This window comes from Hypanus sabinus, unplaced genomic scaffold (assembly GCF_030144855.1).
Source record: "Hypanus sabinus isolate sHypSab1 unplaced genomic scaffold, sHypSab1.hap1 scaffold_735, whole genome shotgun sequence".
NCBI classification, from domain to species: domain Eukaryota; kingdom Metazoa; phylum Chordata; class Chondrichthyes; order Myliobatiformes; family Dasyatidae; genus Hypanus; species Hypanus sabinus.
In genome coordinates, this window is record NW_026781586.1 from 64,976 (window position 1) to 88,180 (window position 23,205).

The 23,205-nt window shown below is 52.3% G+C and overlaps 1 protein-coding gene across 7 annotated transcripts in view; it reads left to right on the forward strand.

Annotated features, from left to right (window-relative positions):
* LOC132390004 (chondroitin proteoglycan-2-like) overlaps nt 1-10,721 on the forward strand; it is a 39,630-nt gene extending 28,909 nt beyond the window's left edge. For all 7 annotated transcript variants that reach the window (XM_059962577.1, XM_059962581.1, XM_059962578.1 and 4 more), the window contains one exon: nt 10,392-10,721. In XM_059962577.1, the coding sequence (XP_059818560.1) occupies nt 10,392-10,594 (203 nt within the window). In that variant the 3' untranslated portion in view covers nt 10,595-10,721. The remainder of the gene's footprint in view (nt 1-10,391) is intronic.
* The last annotated feature ends 12,484 nt before the right edge of the window (nt 10,722-23,205 follow it).

Sequence of the window (23,205 nt, forward strand, 5' to 3'; positions counted from 1 at the left end):
AGATAGAGTGGATGTGGAGAGGATGTTTCCTATAGTGGGGGAGTCTAGGACCAGAGGACACAGATAGAGTGGATGTGGAGAGGACGTTTCCTATAGTGAGGGAGTCTAGGACCAGAGGACACAGATAGAGTGGATGTGGAGAGGATGTTTCCTATAGTGGGGGAGTCTAGGACCAGAGGACACAGATAGAGTGGATGTGGAGAGGATGTTTCCTATAGTGTGGGAGTCTAGGACCAGAGGACACAGATAGACTGGGTGTGGAGAGGATGTTTCCTATAGTGGGGGAGTCTAGGACCAGAGGACACAGATAGAGTGGATGTGGAGAGGATGTTTCCTATAGTGGGGGAGTCTAGGACCAGAGGACACAGATAGAGTGGATGTGGAAAGGACGTTTCCTATAGTGAGGGAGTCTAGAACCAGAGGACACAGATAGAGTGGATGTGGAGAGGATGTTTCCTATAGTGGGGGAGTCTAGGACCAGAGGACACAGGTAGAGTGGATGTGGAGAGGATGTTTCCTATACTGGGGGAGTCTAGGACCAGAGGACACAGGTAGAGTGGATGTGGAGAGGATGTTTCCTATAGTGGGGGAGTCCAGGACCAGAGGACACAGATAGAGTGGATGTGGAGAGGATGTTTCCTATAGTGGGGGTCTGGGACCAGAGGGCACAGATAGAGTGGATGTGGAGAGGATGTTTCCTATAGTGGGGGAGTCCAGGACCAGAGGACACAGATAGAGTCGATGTGGAGAGGATGTTTCCTACAGTGGGGGAGTCTAGGACCAGAGGACACAGATAGAGTGGATGTGGAGAGGATGTTTCCTATAGTGGTGGAGTCTAGGACCAGAGGACACAGATAGAGTGGATGTGGAGAGGATGTTTCCTATAGTGGGGAGTCTAGGACCAGAGGGGACAGATAGAGTGGATGTGGAGAGGATGTTTGCTACAGTGGGAGAGTCTAGGACCAGAGGACACAGATAGAGTGGATGTGGAGAGGATGTTCCCTATAGTGGGGGAGTCTAGGACCAGAGGACACAGTTAGAGTGGATGTGGAGAGGATGTTTCCTATAGTGGGGGAGTCTCAGACCAGAGGGCACAGATAGAGTGGATGTGTAGAGGATGTTTCCTATAGTGGGGGAGTCTAGGACCAGAGGACACAGATAGAGTGGATGTGGAGAGGATGTTTGCTGCAGTGGGAGAGTCTAGGACTAGCGGGTACAACTCAGAATAGAGGATGTCCATGTAGAACAGAGATATGGAGGAATTTCTGCAGCTGGAGAGTGGATTAATGTGTGGAATTTATTGCTATTGATGGCTTTGGAGGCAATAAATTCCACACATTAATCCACTCTCCAGCTGCAGAAATTCCTCCATATCTCTGTTCTACATGGACATCCTCTTAAGGTGAAGGTTGATAGGTTCTTGATTAGTTGGAGCTTCAAAGGTTACGGGGAATGGGGTTGAGCGGTAATAAATCAGCCATGATGGAAAGGCTAGCAGACTTGATGGGCTGAAAGGCCCCTTTCTGCCCCTGTCTCTGGTGACCCTAAGACTAATCTCCTCTGGGGAGGACCTGTGTCTTCGGCCTGCTCCCCGTCACAGGCGTGTGTGGACTGGCGTGGCCGGTGAGTTGGACCTCGATGGAGAGGAAGAGAAGGCAGGTGTTGGCCGCTGTCAACCCTGGCAGCATTTTGGAAGCCGTGACAGAAACCTGCCAAGTTCAGGGACACTTATCCCCCTTCGACCATCAGGCTCCTGGACCACCCCGAGGAACTTCTCTCACCTCAACACTGAGCCAATTCCACCACCTCCAGGCTCACTTTCAGAGCTTCACAGCCCAGGTTCTCAATATTATTTAATTATAGACAATAGGTGCAGAAGTAGACCATTCGGCTCTTCGAGCCTGCACTGCCATTTTGAGATCATGGCTGATCATCTACTATCAATACCCGGTTCCTGCCTTGTCCCCATATCCCTTGATTCCCCTATCCATAAGATACCTATATAGCTCCTTCTTGAAAGCATCCAGAAAATTGGCCTCCACCGTCTTCTGAGGCAGAGCATTCCACACCTCCACACCTCTCTGGGAGTTATTTGCCAGGTTTGTCCCCTTTTGCGCATTGTACTTTTGTCAATCTTTGTTTGAGGACGGTTTAGCAGATTTCTTTATTTTCTGTGGAAATGCCTGCGTGGAAGTGAATCTTGGGGCGCCATTTGGTAAGATGGCGGCCCGTTCAGTCACAGTTGCCTCTCCAGGACGATCAGACGGTGCAGATGTTTGTCTCAAACAGTTTTTTCTTGACCCAGTTTGACATTGGTGATATAAAGTGCTGCATTGACCGACGACGAGGGAGCTGTGTGGCCTCGGTTCTTGCACAGACCAGTTCCCCATGCCGCGGCCTTGCCTGTTACAGCCGAGCAGGGGAGAAGGGGCCGGATTTGATGTGGTGGAGAGCAGTGTGTTTGTGTGTGGGGTGCGTGCTGCATTCCTGCTCCCCCCCCCCCATCCCTGTTGGTGCTGCTCTCCAGTGCTTGCTCCCTGGAAGGCGAGGTGGACTGCCTTCATCTGCGGCTCACCCAGAGCGAGACGAGGAACTGCTGTGCGCTTTCCCGGGCATCCGTGCTCACCCCAGCTTCGTTTAACAGTGATAGAGTCCCTCTTGCCCTCATCTACCACCCCATGCGTCTCCGTGCCCAACTCATCGTTCATCCTCCGCAGTCTTCTGCCACCTCCCGGGGGATCCCACCGCCAAACACATCTCTACCTCCCCTGCCTCAGCTTTCCGCAGGGATGGTTCCCTCGCCCACTCATCTCCCTCCTTGCGAGTGGCTCAAGTGCCCGTTCACCTCCACCTTCACCCCCATTCAGAGCTCCTCCGCACCATCTGCCAAAGCCGGAACTTGCCGATGGCTGGACTTTTAAATTTTGATTCCCATTCCCGTTCCGACGCGTCGGTCCGTGGCCGCCTCCTGTGCCAAGGGGACAGTCTGTCTGGGCGGCCTCGAACTTGATGGCATGAATATCGATTTCTCCTTCCGGTTTAAAAACAAATTCCCTCCCCCTCCCCTCTTCTTCTATTCTTCACTCTGGCCTCTTACCTCTTCTCACCGGCCTATCACCTCCCCCTGCGCCCCTGTATCCCTTTCTCCTACTGTCCACTCTCCTCTCATCTCAGATGCCTTCCTCTCCAGCCATCTTCCAGCTCTCCTCCTCCCCCTCCTCCCAACTCTTTATTCTGGCATCTTTCCCCCTCCCTTTCCAGTCCTGAGGAAGGGTCTCGGCCCAAAACCTCGACTGTTGGTAGACGCTGAGTTCCTCCGGCGTTTGGCGATTAAATGTGAAGTTGAACGCGATGCACAGAACTGATAGGCACACGTAAGACCAAGACTGAGACACATAGAAGAGTTTTGCACGGTACTGTACTTCTCCATGTGGAGCGGAGAGCGAGTTTGTAAACCTGCCGAGAGCAGAGGATGTTACAGCAGCAGAACAGAGCAGTTCTCTAAAATACTCCAGGCAGATATAAAGGTGGAGTTTCTCCATCAAGTGTAAAATCAGGCGTTACTTCCCGGTAAATGCTCGAGGTGTTGATTGATGAAGATACAACTTCCCTTGGATCAATTATAAAGTAGGAAGTGTGTGTGTGTGGCTGTGTGTGTGTGTGTGTGTGTGAGAGTGAGTGTGTATGTGTGAGTGTGTGTGTGTATGTCTGTGTGTGTGTGAGAGTGAGTGAGTGAGTGTGTCTGTGTGTGTAGAATCAGAATCAGGTTTAATATCACCAGCATATGTCATGAAATTTGTTAACTTAGTAGCAGCAGTTCAATGTAATACATGATAATAGACAGATACAGTATATATACACAAACATAAACGTATAAAATAGTTAAATAAGGGGTGCAAAAATAGAAATAAAAAGATAGTGAGGTTGCATGCATGGGTTCATTGTTCAGAAATTTGATGGCAGAGGGGAAGAAGCTGTTCCTGAATCGTTGAGTGTGTGTCTTCAGGCTCCTGTACCTCCTCCCTGATGGCAGAGGGGAAGAAGCTGTTCCTGAATCGCTGAGTGTGTGTCTTCAGGCTCCTGTACCTCCTCCCTGATGGCAGAGGGGAAGAAGCTGTTCCTGAATCGCTGAGTGTGTGTCTTCAGGCTCCTGTACCTCCTCCCTGATGGCAGAGGGGAAGAAGCTGTTCCTGAATCGTTGAGTGTGTGTCTTCAGGCTCCTGTACCTCCTCCCTCATGGCAGAGGGGAAGAAGCTGTTCCTGAATCGCTGAGTGTGTGTCTTCAGGCTCCTGTACCTCCTCCCTGATGGCAGAGGGGAAGAAGCTGTTCCTGAATCGTTGAGTGTGTGTCTTCAGGCTCCTGTACCTCCTCCCTGATGGCAGAGGGGAAGAAGCTGTTCCTGAATCGTTGAGTGTGTGTCTTCAGGCTCCTGTACCTCCTCCCTGATGGCAGAGGGGAAGAAGCTGTTCCTGAATCGCTGAGTGTGTGTCTTCAGGCTCCTGTACCTCCTCCCTGATGGCAGAGGGGAAGAAGCTGTTCCTGAATCGTTGAGTGTGTGTCTTCAGGCTCCTGTACCTCCTCCCTGATGGCAGAGGGGAAGAAGCTGTTCCTGAATTGCTGAGTGTGTGTCTTCAGGCTCCTGTACCTCCTCCCTGATGGCAGAGTGGAAGAAGCTGTTCCTGAATCGTGATGGCAGAGTGGAAGAAGCTGTTCCTGAATCGTTGAGTGTGTGTCTTCAGGCTCCTGTACCTCCTCCCTGATGGCAGAGGGGAAGAAGCTGTTCCTGAATTGCTGAGTGTGTGCCTTCAGGCTCCTATACTTCCTCCCTGATGGCAGAGGGGAAGAAGCTGCAGATGCTGGAAATTCAGGCAACACACACACAAAATGCTGGTGGAACACAGCAGGCCAGGCAGTATCTGTAGGGAGAAGAACTGTCGACGTTTCGGGCCGAGACCCGTCGGCAGTGCTTCTTTCTGTAGATGCTGCCTGGCCTGCTGCGTTGATTTATGAAGGCCAATGCTCTCTTTATGACCCTACCATCCTGGAACTCAAGTATTCTTCAGCTTTTTGTGTAAATCTCCCCCTGGTTCGTCCTCCCAAAGAGCAACACCTCAGAATTACTCAAGATAGAAGTTTGTTTAACACCATTTCCAGTACACAAGTGTAAAGGAGAACGAGATCATTGTTACTCCAGATCCAATGCAGCCAAAAAAAAACAATGAAAACACTGCGATGAGGAACACAATTTAAAAAACACATAAGATAGCTTCTACACACAGATTGATCGTGTGTCCGTAAAGTGACGCTGGGCACAGGAGTGTCTGTACACAAGGTGACTCTGACAGGAAATGAGAAAGTAGTGGTGGTTGGGAGTGTGGAGAGGTGGGTCAGTGGGTGATTGGGGGTGTGGAGGGGTGGGTCAGTGGGTGATTGGGGGTGTGGAGGGGTGGGTCAGTGGGTGATTGGGGGTGTGGAGGGGTGGGTCAGTGGGTGGTTGGGGGTGTGGAGTGGTGGGTCAGTGGGTGAGTGGGGTTGTGGAGGGGTGGGTATGTGGGCGATTGGGGGTGTGGAGGGGTGGGTCTCTGGGCGATTGGGGGTGTGGAGTGGTGGGTCAGTGGGTGATTGGGGGTGTGGAGGGGTGGGTCAGTGGGTGATTGGGGGTGTGGAGGGGCGGGTCAGTGGGTGATTGGGGGTGTGAAGGGGTGGATCAGTGGGTGATTGGGGGTGTGGAGTGGTGGGTCAGTCGGTGGTTGAGGGGTGGAGGGCTGGGTCAGTGGGTGATTGGGGGTGTGGAGGGGTGGGTCAGTGGGTGATTGGGGGTGTGGAGTGGTGGGTCAGTCGGTGGTTGAGGGGTGGAGGGCTGGGTCAGTGGGTGATTGGGGGTGTGGAGTGGTGGGTCAGTGGGTGGTTGGGGGTGTGGAGTGGTGGGTCAGTGGGTGAGTGGGGTTGTGGAGGGGTGGGTCTGTGGGCGATTGGGGGTGTGGAGGGGTGGGTCTGTGGGCGATTGGGGGTGTGGAGTGGTGGGTCAGTGGGTGATTGGGGGTGTGGAGGGGTGGGTCAGTGGGTGATTGGGGGTGTGGAGGGGCGGGTCAGTGGGTGATTGGGGGTGTGAAGGGGTGGATCAGTGGGTGATTGGGGGTGTGGAGTGGTGGGTCAGTCGGTGGTTGAGGGGTGGAGGGCTGGGTCAGTGGGTGATTGGGGGTGTGGAGGGGTGGGTCAGTGGGTGATTGGGGGTGTGGAGTGGTGGGTCAGTGGGTGATTGGGGGTGTGGAGGGGTGGGTCTGTGGGCGATTGGGGTTGTGGAGGGGTGGGTCTGTGGGCGATTGGGGGTGTGGAGTGGTGGGTCAGTGGGTGATTGGGGGTGTGGAGGGGTGGGTCAGTGGGTGATTGGGGGTGTGGAGGGGCGGGTCAGTGGGTGATTGGGGGTGTGAAGGGGTGGATCATTGGGTGATTGGGGGTGTGGAGGGGTGGGTCAGTTTTTTGTTTCGGTGTGTGGAGGGGAGGGTCAGTGGGTGATTGGGGGTGTGGAGTGGTGGGTCAGTCGGTGGTTGAGGGGTGGAGGGCTGGGTCAGTGGGTGATTGGGGGTGTGGAGGGGTGGGTCAGTGGGTGATTGGGGGTGTGGAGTGGTGGGTCAGTCGGTGGTTGAGGGGTGGAGGGCTGGGTCAGTGGGTGATTGGGGGGGTGGAGGGCTGGGTCAGTGGGTGATTGGGGGTGTGGAGGGGTGGGTCTGTGGGCGATTGGGGTTGTGGAGGGGTGGGTCTGTGGGCGATTGGGGGTGTGGAGTGGTGGGTCAGTGGGTGATTGGGGGTGTGGAGGGGTGGGTCAGTGGGTGATTGGGGGTGTGGAGGGGCGGGTCAGTGGGTGATTGGGGGTGTGAAGGGGTGGATCATTGGGTGATTGGGGGTGTGGAGGGGTGGGTCAGTTTTTTGTTTCGGTGTGTGGAGGGGAGGGTCAGTGGGTGATTGGGGGTGTGGAGTGGTGGGTCAGTCGGTGGTTGAGGGGTGGAGGGCTGGGTCAGTGGGTGATTGGGGGTGTGGAGGGGTGGGTCAGTGGGTGATTGGGGGTGTGGAGTGGTGGGTCAGTCGGTGGTTGAGGGGTGGAGGGCTGGGTCAGTGGGTGATTGGGGGGGTGGAGGGCTGGGTCAGTGGGTGATTGGGGGTGTGGAGGGGTGGGTCAGTGGGTGATTGGGGGTGTGGAGGGGCGGGTCAGTGGGTGATTGGGGGTGTGAAGGGGTGGATCATTGGGTGATTGGGGGTGTGGAGGGGTGGGTCAGTTTTTTGTTTCGGTGTGTGGAGGGGAGGGTCAGTGGGTGATTGGGGGTGTGAAGGGGTGGATCATTGGGTGATTGGGGGTGTGGAGGGGTGGGTCAGTTTTTTGTTTCGGTGTGTGGAGGGGAGGGTCAGTGGGTGATTGGGGGTGTGGAGGGGTGGGTCAGTGGGTGATTGGGGGTGTGGAGGGGTGGGTCAGTGGGTGATTGGGGGTGTGGAGGGGTGGGTCAGTGGGTGATTGGGGGTGTGAAGGGGTGGATCATTGGGTGATTGGGGGTGTGGAGGGGTGGGTCAGTTTTTTGTTTCGGTGTGTGGAGGGGAGGGTCAGTGGGTGATTGGGGGTGTGGAGTGGTGGGTCAGTCGGTGGTTGAGGGGTGGAGGGCTGGGTCAGTGGGTGATTGGGGGTGTGGAGGGGTGGGTCAGTGGGTGATTGGGGGTGTGGAGTGGTGGGTCAGTCGGTGGTTGAGGGGTGGAGGGCTGGGTCAGTGGGTGATTGGGGGTGTGGAGGGGTGGGTCAGTGGGTGGTTGGGGGTGTGGAGTGGTGGGTCAGTGGGTGAGTGGGGTTGTGGAGGGGTGGGTCTGTGGGCGATTGGGGGTGTGGAGGGGTGGGTCTGTGGGCGATTGGGGGTGTGGAGTGGTGGGTCAGTGGGTGATTGGGGGTGTGGAGGGGTGGGTCAGTGGGTGATTGGGGGTGTGGAGGGGCGGGTCAGTGGGTGATTGGGGGTGTGAAGGGGTGGATCATTGGGTGATTGGGGGTGTGGAGGGGTGGGTCAGTTTTTTGTTTCGGTGTGTGGAGGGGAGGGTCAGTGGGTGATTGGGGGTGTGGAGTGGTGGGTCAGTCGGTGGTTGAGGGGTGGAGGGCTGGGTCAGTGGGTGATTGGGGGTGTGGAGGGGTGGGTCAGTGGGTGATTGGGGGTGTGGAGTGGTGGGTCAGTCGGTGGTTGAGGGGTGGAGGGCTGTGTCAGTGGGTGATTGGGGGGGTGGAGGGCTGGGTCAGTGGGTGATTGGGGGTGTGGAGGGGTGGGTCTGTGGGCGATTGGGGTTGTGGAGGGGTGGGTCTGTGGGCGATTGGGGGTGTGGAGTGGTGGGTCAGTGGGTGATTGGGGGTGTGGAGGGGTGGGTCAGTGGGTGATTGGAGGTGTGGAGGGGCGGGTCAGTGGGTGATTGGGGGTGTGAAGGGGTGGATCATTGGGTGATTGGGGGTGTGGAGGGGTGGGTCAGTTTTTTGTTTCGGTGTGTGGAGGGGAGGGTCAGTGGGTGATTGGGGGTGTGGAGTGGTGGGTCAGTCGGTGGTTGAGGGGTGGAGGGCTGGGTCAGTGGGTGATTGGGGGTGTGGAGGGGTGGGTCAGTGGGTGATTGGGGGTGTGGAGTGGTGGGTCAGTCGGTGGTTGAGGGGTGGAGGGCTGGGTCAGTGGGTGATTGGGGGGGTGGAGGGCTGGGTCAGTGGGTGATTGGGGGTGTGGAGGGGTGGGTCTGTGGGCGATTGGGGTTGTGGAGGGGTGGGTCTGTGGGCGATTGGGGGTGTGGAGTGGTGGGTCAGTGGGTGATTGGGGGTGTGGAGGGGTGGGTCAGTGGGTGATTGGGGGTGTGGAGGGGCGGGTCAGTGGGTGATTGGGGGTGTGAAGGGGTGGATCATTGGGTGATTGGGGGTGTGGAGGGGTGGGTCAGTTTTTTGTTTCGGTGTGTGGAGGGGAGGGTCAGTGGGTGATTGGGGGTGTGGAGTGGTGGGTCAGTCGGTGGTTGAGGGGTGGAGGGCTGGGTCAGTGGGTGATTGGGGGTGTGGAGGGGTGGGTCAGTGGGTGATTGGGGGTGTGGAGTGGTGGGTCAGTCGGTGGTTGAGGGGTGGAGGGCTGGGTCAGTGGGTGATTGGGGGGGTGGAGGGCTGGGTCAGTGGGTGATTGGGGGTGTGGAGGGGTGGGTCAGTGGGTGATTGGGGGTGTGGAGGGGCGGGTCAGTGGGTGATTGGGGGTGTGAAGGGGTGGATCATTGGGTGATTGGGGGTGTGGAGGGGTGGGTCAGTTTTTTGTTTCGGTGTGTGGAGGGGAGGGTCAGTGGGTGATTGGGGGTGTGGAGGGGTGGGTCAGTGGGTGATTGGGGGTGTGGAGGGGTGGGTCAGTGGGTGATTGGGGGTGTGGAGGGGTGGGTCAGTGGGTGGTTGGGGGTGTGGAGGGGTGGGTCAGTGAGTGATTGGGGGTGTGGAGGGGTGGGTCAGTGGGTGGAGGTGTTGATCAGCCTCACTGCTTGGGGAAAGTCACTGTTTTTGAGTCTGGTGGTTCCTGGTGTGGATGCTACGTAGCCTCCTCCCCGATGGGAGTGGGACAGACAGTCCATGAGCAGGGTGGGTGGTATCCTGCATTGAATTCCACTCCATTCTTTTTTCTCCAGCTTTGACGGCCTTCCTCGCAGTCCACTGTGCCCCCCACCCCCAAGCAGGAAGAATTAGAGGAGTAATCAGTCACTGAACATTGAGTTCAAAAGTCAGGAGGTTATATTGCAACTTTATAAAACTCTGGTTAGGCCACATCTGGAGTATTGTGTAGAAATCAAGTCGCCCCTCTAGAGGAAGGACGTTGAGGCTTTGGGGAGGGGGCAGAAGAGGTTCACCAGGATGCTGCCTGGTTTAGAGAGGCTGTGCTATCACAGGAGGCTGAACAAACTTGGGTTGTTTTCTCTGGATTATCGGAGGCAGGGGGTAGACCTGATGGAGGTTTATGAGATTTTGAGGGGCGTAGACAGAGTGGACGGGGAGTATCTTTCCCAGGGTAGAAACGTCTAACACCAGAGGGCAAGCACTGAAGGTGGGGGGGGGTGGTAGGTTCACGGGGGACGGTGAGGGCTGCGTTTTTTATTCAGCGAGTGACGGAGGCCTGGTGTGGTGGTGGGGGCCAATGCATTCGAGGCTTTTAAGAGATGTTTGGATAGGCACATGGATGTGGACATGGTGTTGGTCAGAGGGGTTGGGTGTTCTTCGATTTGTTTCTTAGCTGTGTCGGCACAACACTGTGGGGCCGAACGGCCTCTTCCTGCGCTGTCCCGTTCGATGCTCCAGCTGGGGTGAGAGCCGGGAAGCCCGCTTGGAGTCTGCATACCTCACGTTCTCTCTCTCTCTCTCCCCCCACAGAGACAAAAGGACGGACCAGTGACCTCGAGGCTTCAGCACCGGAGGGAGTCGAGGCGGGGGCGGCAAAAGGCGAGGCAGCGGAAGGGGAGACAGCAGACACGACAGGCCGAGGGGAAGCGGCGGGGGAGGGGGCCGATGAAGGAGCGGCGGCCGGAGGCGGGACGGGCCAAGGAGAGGAGGAGGGAGGCGCCAAGGAAGAGTGAAGCATGTCCGGGATTGACCCGACGGAGGGTCCAGAGGCCCCCCCGCCTTGGCTCCGTATCGCTGTGAACTGTCTGACCTTGTAAGCAAAGGGTAGATTTTATGAAAATCAATAAACCTGTTTGTCTGAAAGGGGCTGACGTGCAAGGCGTGTTTCATGTCTCTGGGCGTCTCTGCCTGGTGGAGTTTAGAAGGGTAGGGGCGGGGTGTCCTCAATGAATGGAACGTCGAACAGTGCAGCACAGAAAGAGGCCGTTCGGCCCGCAATGCTGTGCTGAACCAGCTGAAAAGCAAATCAAAAATACCCAAGCCCACCTCCCTGCAGCACGTCCACATCCGTCCATCTCCCTCACGACCTCGTGCCTATCCCAACATCCCTTAAAAGCCTCTAATGCATTTGCCTCTACCACCATACCTGGCCCCCACCACTCCCTGAGTAAAAAACTCACCCCTCACATCCCCCTTTGAATCGACTCCCCCTCACCTTCAAAACAAGCCCCTCTGGTGTTAGACATTTAACCCTGGGAAACAGATAGAATGCAGAACAATACAGCACAGAACAGACCCTTCGGCCACAATGTTGTTCCGACCCTCAAACCCCGCCTGCCATATAACCCCCCACCTTAAATGCCTCCCTATACCTGTCTAGTAGTCTCTTAAACTTCACCAGTGTATCTGCCTCCACCACCGACTCAGGCAGGGCATTCCACGCACCAACCACCCTCCGTCTCTCTCACACTGTTTCTCCCTGCCTTCCACAATCGTTCTCACTCTTTCTCCATCTCTCTCACGTTTCTCCCTGCCTTCCACAATCGTTCTCACTCTTTCTCCATCTCTCTCACACTGTTTCTCCCTGCCTTCCACAATCGTTCTCACTCTTTCTCCATCTCTCTCACACTGTTTCTCCCTGCCTTCCACAATCGTTCTCACTCTTCCTCCATCTCTCTCACAATGTATCTCCCTGCCTTCCACAATCGTTCTCACTCTTTCTCCATCTCTCTCACGTTTCTCCCTGCCTTCCACAATCGTTCTCACTCTTTCTCCATCTCTCTCACACTGTTTCTCCCTGCCTTCCACAATCGTTCTCACTCTTTCTCCATCTCTCTCACGTTTCTCCCTGCCTTCCACAATCGTTCTCACTCTTTCTCCATCTCTCTCACACTCTGTTTCTCCCTGCCTTCCACAATCGTTCTCACTCTTTCTCCATCTCTCACACTTTCACCCTGCCTTCCACAAACGTTGTCACTCTTTCTCCATCTCTCACACTTTCGCCCTGCCTTCCACAAACGTTGTCACTCTTTCTCCATCTCTCACACTCTGTTTCTCCCTGCCTTCCCCAATCGTTCTCACTCTTCCTCCATCTCTCTCACAATGTATCTCCCTGCCTTCCACTATCGTTCTCACTCTTTCTCCATCTCTCTCACACTCTGTTTCTCCCTGCCTTCCACAATCGTTCTCACTCTTTCTCCATCTCTCTCACAATGTATCTCCCTGCCTTCCACAATCGTTCTCACTCTTTCTCCATCTCTCACACTCTGTTTCTCCCTGCCTTCCACAATCGTTCTCACTCTTTCTCCATCTCTCTCACAATGTATCTCCCTGCCTTCCACAATCGTTCTCACTCTTTCTCCATCTCTCTCACGTTTCTCCCTGCCTTCCACAATCGTTCTCACTCTTTCTCCATCTCTCTCACACTGTTTCTCCCTGCCTTCCACAATCGTTCTCACTCTTTCTCCATCTCTCTCACGTTTCTCCCTGCCTTCCACAATCGTTCTCACTCTTTCTCCATCTCTCTCACACTCTGTTTCTCCCTGCCTTCCACAATCGTTCTCACTCTTTCTCCATCTCTCACACTCTGTTTCTCCCTGCCTTCCACAATCGTTCTCACTCTTTCTCCATCTCTCACACTTTCGCCCTGCCTTCCACAAACGTTGTCACTCTTTCTCCATCTCTCACACTTTCGCCCTGCCTTCCACAAACGTTGTCACTCTTTCTCCATCTCTCACACTCTGTTTCTCCCTGCCTTCCACAATCGTTCTCACTCTTTCTCCATCTCTCACACTGTTTCGCCCTGCCTTCCCCAATCGTTCTCACTCTTTCTCCATCTCTCTCACAATGTATCTCCCTGCCTTCCACTATCGTTCTCACTCTTTCTCCATCTCTCTCACACTCTGTTTCTCCCTGCCTTCCACAATCGTTCTCACTCTTTCTCCATCTCTCTCACGTTTCTCCCTGCCTTCCACAATCGTTCTCACTCTTTCTCCATCTCTCTCACGTTTCTCCCTGCCTTCCACAATCGTTCTCACTCTTTCTCCATCTCTCACACACTGTTTCTCCCTGCCTTCCACAATCGTTCTCACTCTTTCTCCATCTCTCTCACACTCTGTTTCTCCCTGCCTTCCACAATCGTTCTCACTCTTTCTCCATCTCTCACACACTGTTTCTCCCTGCCTTCCACTATCGTTCTCACTCTTTCTCCATCTCTCACACTCTGTTTCTCCCTGCCTTCCACAATCGTTCTCACTCTTTCTCCATGTCTCTCACACTCTGTTTCTCCCTGCCTTCCACTATCGTTCTCACTCTTTCTCCATCTCTCACACTCTGTTTCTCCCTGCCTTCCACAATCATTCTCACTCTTTCTCCATCTCTCACACTGTTTCTCCCTGCCTTCCACAATCGTTCTCACTCTTTCTCCATCTCTCTCACGTTTCTCCCTGCCTTCCACAATCGTTCTCACTCTTTCTCCATCTCTCTCACACTCTGTATCTCCCTGCCTTCCACAATCGTTCTCACTCTTTCTCCATCTCTCTCACACTCTGTTTCTCCCTGCCTTCCACAATCGTTGTCACTCTTTCTCCATCTCTCTCCAACTCTGTTTCTCCCTGCCTTCCACTATCGTTCTCACTCTTTCTCCATCTCTCACACTCTGTTTCTCCCTGCCTTCCACAATCGTTCTCACTCTTTCTCCATCTCTCACACTGTTTCTCCCTGCCTTCCACAATCGTTCTCACTCTTTCTCCATCTCTCACACACTGTTTCTCCCTGCCTTCCCCAATCGTTCTCACTCTTTCTCCATCTCTCTCACACTCTGTTTCTCCCTGCCTTCCACTATCGTTCTCACTCTTTCTCCATCTCTCACACTCTGTTTCTCCCTGCCTTCCACAATCGTTCTCACTCTTTCTCCATCTCTCACACTGTTTCTCCCTGCCTTCCACAATCGTTCTCACTCTTTCTCCATCTCTCTCACGTTTCTCCCTGCCTTCCACAATCGTTCTCACTCTTTCTCCATCTCTCTCACACTCTGTATCTCCCTGCCTTCCACAATCGTTCTCACTCTTTCTCCATCTCTCTCACACTCTGCTTCTCCCTGCCTTCCACAATCGTTCTCACTCTTTCTCCATCTCTCTCACACTCTGTTGCTCCCTGCCTTCCACAATCGTTCTCACTCTTTCTCCATCTCTCTCACACTCTGTTTCTCCCTGCCTTCCACAATCGTTCTCACTCTTTCTCCATCTCTCTCACACTGTTTCTCCCTGCCTTCCACAATCGTTCTCACTCTTTCTCCATCTCTCTCACTCTGTTTCTCCCTGCCTTCCACTATCGTTCTCACTCTTTCTCCATCTCTCACACTCTGTTTCTCCCTGCCTTCCACAATCGTTCTCACGCTTTCTCCATCTCTCACACTGTTTCTCCCTGCCTTCCACAATCGTTCTCACTCTTTCTCCATCTCTCTCACGTTTCTCCCTGCCTTCCACAATCGTTCTCACTCTTTCTCCATCTCTCTCACACTCTGTATCTCCCTGCCTTCCACAATCGTTCTCACTCTTTCTCCATCTCTCTCACACTCTGTTTCTCCCTGCCTTCCACAATCGTTCTCACTCTTTCTCCATCTCTCTCACACTCTGTTTCTCCCTGCCTTCCACAATCGTTCTCACTCTTTCTCCATCTCTCTCACACTCTGTTTCTCCCTGCCTTCCACAATCGTTCTAACTCTTTCTCCATCTCTCTCACACTCTGTTTCTCCCTGCCTTCCCCAATCGTTCTCACTCTTTCTCCATCTCTCTCACACTCTGTTTCTCCCTGCCTTCCACTATCGTTCTCACTCTTTCTCCATCTCTCACACTCTGTTTCTCCCTGCCTTCCACAATCGTTCTCACTCTTTCTCCATCTCTCTCACACTCTGTTTCTCCCTGCCTTCCACAATCGTTCTCACTCTTTCTCCATCTCTCTCACACTCTGTTTCTCCCTGCCTTCCACAATCGTTCTCACTCTTTCTCCATCTCTCTCACACTCTGTTTCTCCCTGCCTTCCACAATCGTTCTAACTCTTTCTCCATCTCTCTCACACTCTGTTTCTCCCTGCCTTCCCCAATCGTTCTCACTCTTTCTCCATCTCTCTCACACTCTGTTTCTCCCTGCCTTCCACTATCGTTCTCACTCTTTCTCCATCTCTCACACTCTGTTTCTCCCTGCCTTCCACAATCGTTCTCACTCTTTCTCCATCTCTCACACTGTTTCTCCCTGCCTTCCACAATCGTTCTCACTCTTTCTCCATCTCTCTCACGTTTCTCCCTGCCTTCCACAATCGTTCTCACTCTTTCTCCATCTCTCTCACACTCTGTATCTCCCTGCCTTCCACAATCGTTCTCACTCTTTCTCCATCTCTCTCACACTCTGTTTCTCCCTGCCTTCCACAATCGTTCTCACTCTTTCTCCATCTCTCTCACACTCTGTTTCTCCCTGCCTTCCACAATCGTTCTCACTCTTTCTCCATCTCTCTCACACTCTGTTTCTCCCTGCCTTCCACAATCGTTCTCACTCTTTCTCCATCTCTCTCACACTCTGTTTCTCCCTGCCTTCCACAATCGTTCTAACTCTTTCTCCATCTCTCTCACACTCTGTTTCTCCCTGCCTTCCCCAATCGTTCTCACTCTTTCTCCATCTCTCTCACACTCTGTTTCTCCCTGCCTTCCACTATCGTTCTCACTCTTTCTCCATCTCTCACACTCTGTTTCTCCCTGCCTTCCACAATCGTTCTCACTCTTTCTCCATCTCTCACACTGTTTCTCCCTGCCTTCCACAATCGTTCTCACTCTTTCTCCATCTCTCTCACGTTTCTCCCTGCCTTCCACAATCGTTCTCACTCTTTCTCCATCTCTCACACTTTCGCCCTGCCTTCCACAAACGTTGTCACTCTTTCTCCATCTCTCTCACACTGTCTCTCCCTGCCTTCCACAATCGTTCTCACTCTTTCTCCATCTCTCACACTCTGTTTCTCCCTGCCTTCCACAATCGTTCTCACTCTTTCTCCATCTCTCTCTCACTGTTTCTCCCTGCCTTCCACAATCGTTCTCACTCTTTCTCCATCTCTCTCACGTTTCTCCCTGCCTTCCACAATCGTTCTCACTCTTTCTCCATCTCTCTCACACTCTGTATCTCCCTGCCTTCCACAATCGTTCTCACTCTTTCTCCATCTCTCTCACACTCTGCTTCTCCCTGCCTTCCACAATCGTTCTCACTCTTTCTCCATCTCTCTCACACTCTGTTGCTCCCTGCCTTCCACAATCGTTCTCACTCTTTCTCCATCTCTCTCACACTCTGTTTCTCCCTGCCTTCCACAATCGTTCTCACTCTTTCTCCATCTCTCTCACACTCTGTTTCTCCCTGCCTTCCACAATCGTTCTAACTCTTTCTCCATCTCTCTCACACTCTGTTTCTCCCTGCCTTCCCCAATCGTTCTCACTCTTTCTCCATCTCTCTCACACTCTGTTTCTCCCTGCCTTCCACTATCGTTCTCACTCTTTCTCCATCTCTCACACTCTGTTTCTCCCTGCCTTCCACAATCGTTCTCACTCTTTCTCCATCTCTCACACTGTTTCTCCCTGCCTTCCACAATCGTTCTCAGTCTTTCTCCATCTCTCTCACGTTTCTCCCTGCCTTCCACAATCGTTCTCACTCTTTCTCCATCTCTCTCACACTCTGTATCTCCCTGCCTTCCACAATCGTTCTCACTCTTTCTCCATCTCTCTCACACTCTGTTTCTCCCTGCCTTCCACAATCGTTCTCACTCTTTCTCCATCTCTCTCACACTCTGTTTCTCCCTGCCTTCCACAATCGTTCTCACTCTTTCTCCATCTCTCTCACACTCTGTTTCTCCCTGCCTTCCACAATCGTTCTCACTCTTTCTCCATCTCTCTCACACTCTGTTTCTCCCTGCCTTCCACAATCGTTCTAACTCTTTCTCCATCTCTCTCACACTCTGTTTCTCCCTGCCTTCCCCAATCGTTCTCACTCTTTCTCCATCTCTCTCACACTCTGTTTCTCCCTGCCTTCCACTATCGTTCTCACTCTTTCTCCATCTCTCACACTCTGTTTCTCCCTGCCTTCCACAATCGTTCTCACTCTTTCTCCATCTCTCACACTGTTTCTCCCTGCCTTCCACAATCGTTCTCACTCTTTCTCCATCTCTCTCACGTTTCTCCCTGCCTTCCACAATCGTTCTCACTCTTTCTCCATCTCTCTCACACTCTGTATCTCCCTGCCTTCCACAATCGTTCTCACTCTTTCTCCATCTCTCTCACACTCTGTTTCTCCCTGCCTTCCACAATCGTTCTCACTCTTTCTCCATCTCTCTCACACACTGTTTCTCCCTGCCTTCCACAATCGTTCTCACTCTTTCTCCATCTCTCTCAAACTCTGTTTCTCCCTGCCTTCCACAATCGTTCTCACTCTTTCTCCATCTCTCACACACTGTTTCTCCCTGCCTTCCCCAATCGTTCTCACTCTTTCTCCATCTCTCTCACACTCTGTTTCTCCCTGCCTTCCACTATCGTTCTCACTCTTTCTCCATCTCTCACACTCTGTTTCTCCCTGCCTTCCACAATCGTTCTCACTCTTTCTCCATCTCTCACACTGTTTCTCCCTGCCTTCCACAATCGTTCTCACTCTTTCTCCATCTCTCTCACGTTTCTCCCTGCCTTCCACAATCGTTCTCACTCTTTCTCCATCTCTCTCACACTCTGTATCTCCCTGCCTTCCACAATCGTTCTCACTCTTTCTCCATCTCTCTCACACTCTGTTTCTCCCTGCCTTCCACAATCGTTGTCACGCTTTCTCCATCTCTCTCCAACTCTGTTTCTCCCTGCCTTCCACTATCGTTCTCACTCTTTCTCCATCTCTCACACTCTGTTTCTCCCTGCCTTCCACAATCGTTCTCACTCTTTCTCCATCTCTCACACTGTTTCTCCCTGCCTTCCACAATCGTTCTCACTCTTTCTCCATCTCTCACACACTGTTTCTCCCTGCCTTCCCCAATCGTTCTCACTCTTTCTCCATCTCTCTCACACTCTGTTTCTCCCTGCCTTCCACTATCGTTCTCACTCTTTCTCCATCTCTCACACTCTGTTTCTCCCTGCCTTCCACAATCGTTCTCACTCTTTCTCCATCTCTCACACTGTTTCTCCCTGCCTTCCACAATCGTTCTCACTCTTTCTCCATCTCTCTCACGTTTCTCCCTGCCTTCCACAATCGTTCTCACTCTTTCTCCATCTCTCTCACACTCTGTATCTCCCTGCCTTCCACAATCGTTCTCACTCTTTCTCCATCTCTCTCACACTCTGCTTCTCCCTGCCTTCCACAATCGTTCTCACTCTTTCTCCATCTCTCACACTCTGTTTCTCCCTGCCTTCCACAATCGTTCTCACTCTTTCTCCATCTCTCTCACACTCTGTTTCTCCCTGCCTTCCACAATCGTTCTCACTCTTTCTCCATCTCTCTCACACTCTGTTTCTCCCTGCCTTCCACAATCGTTCTCACTCTTTCTCCATCTCTCTCACACTCTGTTTCTCCCTGCCTTCCACAATCGTTCTAACTCTTTCTCCATCTCTCTCACACTCTGTTTCTCCCTGCCTTCCCCAATCGTTCTCACTCTTTCTCCATCTCTCTCACACTCTGTTTCTCCCTGCCTTCCACTATCGTTCTCACTCTTTCTCCATCTCTCACACTCTGTTTCTCCCTGCCTTCCACAATCGTTCTCACTCTTTCTCCATCTCTCACACTGTTTCTCCCTGCCTTCCACAATCGTTCTCACTCTTTCTCCATCTCTCTCACGTTTCTCCCTGCCTTCCACAATCGTTCTCACTCTTTCTCCATCTCTCTCACACTCTGTATCTCCCTGCCTTCCACAATCGTTCTCACTCTTTCTCCATCTCTCTCACACTCTGTTTCTCCCTGCCTTCCACAATCGTTCTCACTCTTTCTCCATCTCTCTCACACTCTGTTTCTCCCTGCCTTCCACAATCGTTCTCACTCTTTCTCCATCTCTCTCACACTCTGTTTCTCCCTGCCTTCCACAATCGTTCTCACTCTTTCTCCATCTCTCTCACACTCTGTTTCTCCCTGCCTTCCACAATCGTTCTAACTCTTTCTCCATCTCTCTCACACTCTGTTTCTCCCTGCCTTCCCCAATCGTTCTCACTCTTTCTCCATCTCTCTCACACTCTGTTTCTCCCTGCCTTCCACTATCGTTCTCACTCTTTCTCCATCTCTCACACTCTGTTTCTCCCTGCCTTCCACAATCGTTCTCACTCTTTCTCCATCTCTCTCACACTCTGTTTCTCCCTGCCTTCCACAATCGTTCTCACTCTTTCTCCATCTCTCTCACACTCTGTTTCTCCCTGCCTTCCACAATCGTTCTCACTCTTTCTCCATCTCTCTCACACTCTGTTTCTCCCTGCCTTCCACAATCGTTCTAACTCTTTCTCCATCTCTCTCACACTCTGTTTCTCCCTGCCTTCCCCAATCGTTCTCACTCTTTCTCCATCTCTCTCACACTCTGTTTCTCCCTGCCTTCCACTATCGTTCTCACTCTTTCTCCATCTCTCACACTCTGTTTCTCCCTGCCTTCCACAATCGTTCTCACTCTTTCTCCATCTCTCACACTGTTTCTCCCTGCCTTCCACAATCGTTCTCACTCTTTCTCCATCTCTCTCACGTTTCTCCCTGCCTTCCACAATCGTTCTCACTCTTTCTCCATCTCTCTCACACTCTGTATCTCCCTGCCTTCCACAATCGTTCTCACTCTTTCTCCATCTCTCTCACACTCTGTTTCTCCCTGCCTTCCACAATCGTTCTCACTCTTTCTCCATCTCTCTCACACTCTGTTTCTCCCTGCCTTCCACAATCGTTCTCACTCTTTCTCCATCTCTCTCACACTCTGTTTCTCCCTGCCTTCCACAATCGTTCTCACTCTTTCTCCATCTCTCTCACACTCTGTTTCTCCCTGCCTTCCACAATCGTTCTAACTCTTTCTCCATCTCTCTCACACTCTGTTTCTCCCTGCCTTCCCCAATCGTTCTCACTCTTTCTCCATCTCTCTCACACTCTGTTTCTCCCTGCCTTCCACTATCGTTCTCACTCTTTCTCCATCTCTCACACTCTGTTTCTCCCTGCCTTCCACAATCGTTCTCACTCTTTCTCCATCTCTCACACTGTTTCTCCCTGCCTTCCACAATCGTTCTCACTCTTTCTCCATCTCTCTCACGTTTCTCCCTGCCTTCCACAATCGTTCTCACTCTTTCTCCATCTCTCTCACACTCTGTATCTCCCTGCCTTCCACAATCGTTCTCACTCTTTCTCCATCTCTCTCACACTCTGTTTCTCCCTGCCTTCCACAATCGTTCTCACTCTTTCTCCATCTCTCTCACACACTGTTTCTCCCTGCCTTCCACAATCGTTCTCACTCTTTCTCCATCTCTCTCAAACTCTGTTTCTCCCTGCCTTCCACAATCGTTCTCACTCTTTCTCCATCTCTCACACACTGTTTCTCCCTGCCTTCCCCAATCGTTCTCACTCTTTCTCCATCTCTCTCACACTCTGTTTCTCCCTGCCTTCCCCAATCGTTCTCACTCTTTCTCCATCTCTCTCACACTCTGTTTCTCCCTGCCTTCCACTATCGTTCTCACTCTTTCTCCATCTCTCACACTCTGTTTCTCCCTGCCTTCCACAATCGTTCTCACTCTTTCTCCATCTCTCACACTGTTTCTCCCTGCCTTCCACAATCGTTCTCACTCTTTCTCCATCTCTCTCACGTTTCTCCCTGCCTTCCACAATCGTTCTCACTCTTTCTCCATCTCTCTCACACTCTGTATCTCCCTGCCTTCCACAATCGTTCTCACTCTTTCTCCATCTCTCTCACACTCTGTTTCTCCCTGCCTTCCACAATCGTTCTCACTCTTTCTCCATCTCTCTCACACTCTGTTTCTCCCTGCCTTCCACAATCGTTCTCACTCTTTCTCCATCTCTCTCACACTCTGTTTCTCCCTGCCTTCCACAATCGTTCTCACTCTTTCTCCATCTCTCTCACACTCTGTTTCTCCCTGCCTTCCACAATCGTTCTAACTCTTTCTCCATCTCTCTCACACTCTGTTTCTCCCTGCCTTCCCCAATCGTTCTCACTCTTTCTCCATCTCTCTCACACTCTGTTTCTCCCTGCCTTCCACTATCGTTCTCACTCTTTCTCCATCTCTCACACTCTGTTTCTCCCTGCCTTCCACAATCGTTCTCACTCTTTCTCCATCTCTCACACTGTTTCTCCCTGCCTTCCACAATCGTTCTCACTCTTTCTCCATCTCTCTCACGTTTCTCCCTGCCTTCCACAATCGTTCTCACTCTTTCTCCATCTCTCTCACACTCTGTATCTCCCTGCCTTCCACAATCGTTCTCACTCTTTCTCCATCTCTCTCACACTCTGTTTCTCCCTGCCTTCCACAATCGTTCTCACTCTTTCTCCATCTCTCTCACACACTGTTTCTCCCTGCCTTCCACAATCGTTCTCACTCTTTCTCCATCTCTCTCAAACTCTGTTTCTCCCTGCCTTCCACAATCGTTCTCACTCTTTCTCCATCTCTCACACACTGTTTCTCCCTGCCTTCCCCAATCGTTCTCACTCTTTCTCCATCTCTCTCACACTCTGTTTCTCCCTGCCTTCCACTATCGTTCTCACTCTTTCTCCATCTCTCACACTCTGTTTCTCCCTGCCTTCCACAATCGTTCTCACTCTTTCTCCATCTCTCACACTGTTTCTCCCTGCCTTCCACAATCGTTCTCACTCTTTCTCCATCTCTCTCACGTTTCTCCCTGCCTTCCACAATCGTTCTCACTCTTTCTCCATCTCTCTCACACTCTGTATCTCCCTGCCTTCCACAATCGTTCTCACTCTTTCTCCATCTCTCTCACACTCTGTTTCTCCCTGCCTTCCACAATCGTTGTCACGCTTTCTCCATCTCTCTCCAACTCTGTTTCTCCCTGCCTTCCACTATCGTTCTCACTCTTTCTCCATCTCTCACACTCTGTTTCTCCCTGCCTTCCACAATCGTTCTCACTCTTTCTCCATCTCTCACACTGTTTCTCCCTGCCTTCCACAATCGTTCTCACTCTTTCTCCATCTCTCACACACTGTTTCTCCCTGCCTTCCCCAATCGTTCTCACTCTTTCTCCATCTCTCTCACACTCTGTTTCTCCCTGCCTTCCACTATCGTTCTCACTCTTTCTCCATCTCTCACACTCTGTTTCTCCCTGCCTTCCACAATCGTTCTCACTCTTTCTCCATCTCTCACACTGTTTCTCCCTGCCTTCCACAATCGTTCTCACTCTTTCTCCATCTCTCTCACGTTTCTCCCTGCCTTCCACAATCGTTCTCACTCTTTCTCCATCTCTCTCACACTCTGTATCTCCCTGCCTTCCACAATCGTTCTCACTCTTTCTCCATCTCTCTCACACTCTGCTTCTCCCTGCCTTCCACAATCGTTCTCACTCTTTCTCCATCTCTCACACTCTGTTTCTCCCTGCCTTCCACAATCGTTCTCACTCTTTCTCCATCTCTCTCACACTCTGTTTCTCCCTGCCTTCCACAATCGTTCTCACTCTTTCTCCATCTCTCTCACACTCTGTTTCTCCCTGCCTTCCACAATCGTTCTCACTCTTTCTCCATCTCTCTCACACTCTGTTTCTCCCTGCCTTCCACAATCGTTCTAACTCTTTCTCCATCTCTCTCACACTCTGTTTCTCCCTGCCTTCCCCAATCGTTCTCACTCTTTCTCCATCTCTCTCACACTCTGTTTCTCCCTGCCTTCCACTATCGTTCTCACTCTTTCTCCATCTCTCACACTCTGTTTCTCCCTGCCTTCCACAATCGTTCTCACTCTTTCTCCATCTCTCACACTGTTTCTCCCTGCCTTCCACAATCGTTCTCACTCTTTCTCCATCTCTCTCACGTTTCTCCCTGCCTTCCACAATCGTTCTCACTCTTTCTCCATCTCTCTCACACTCTGTATCTCCCTGCCTTCCACAATCGTTCTCACTCTTTCTCCATCTCTCTCACACTCTGTTTCTCCCTGCCTTCCACAATCGTTCTCACTCTTTCTCCATCTCTCTCACACTCTGTTTCTCCCTGCCTTCCACAATCGTTCTCACTCTTTCTCCATCTCTCTCACACTCTGTTTCTCCCTGCCTTCCACAATCGTTCTCACTCTTTCTCCATCTCTCTCACACTCTGTTTCTCCCTGCCTTCCACAATCGTTCTAACTCTTTCTCCATCTCTCTCACACTCTGTTTCT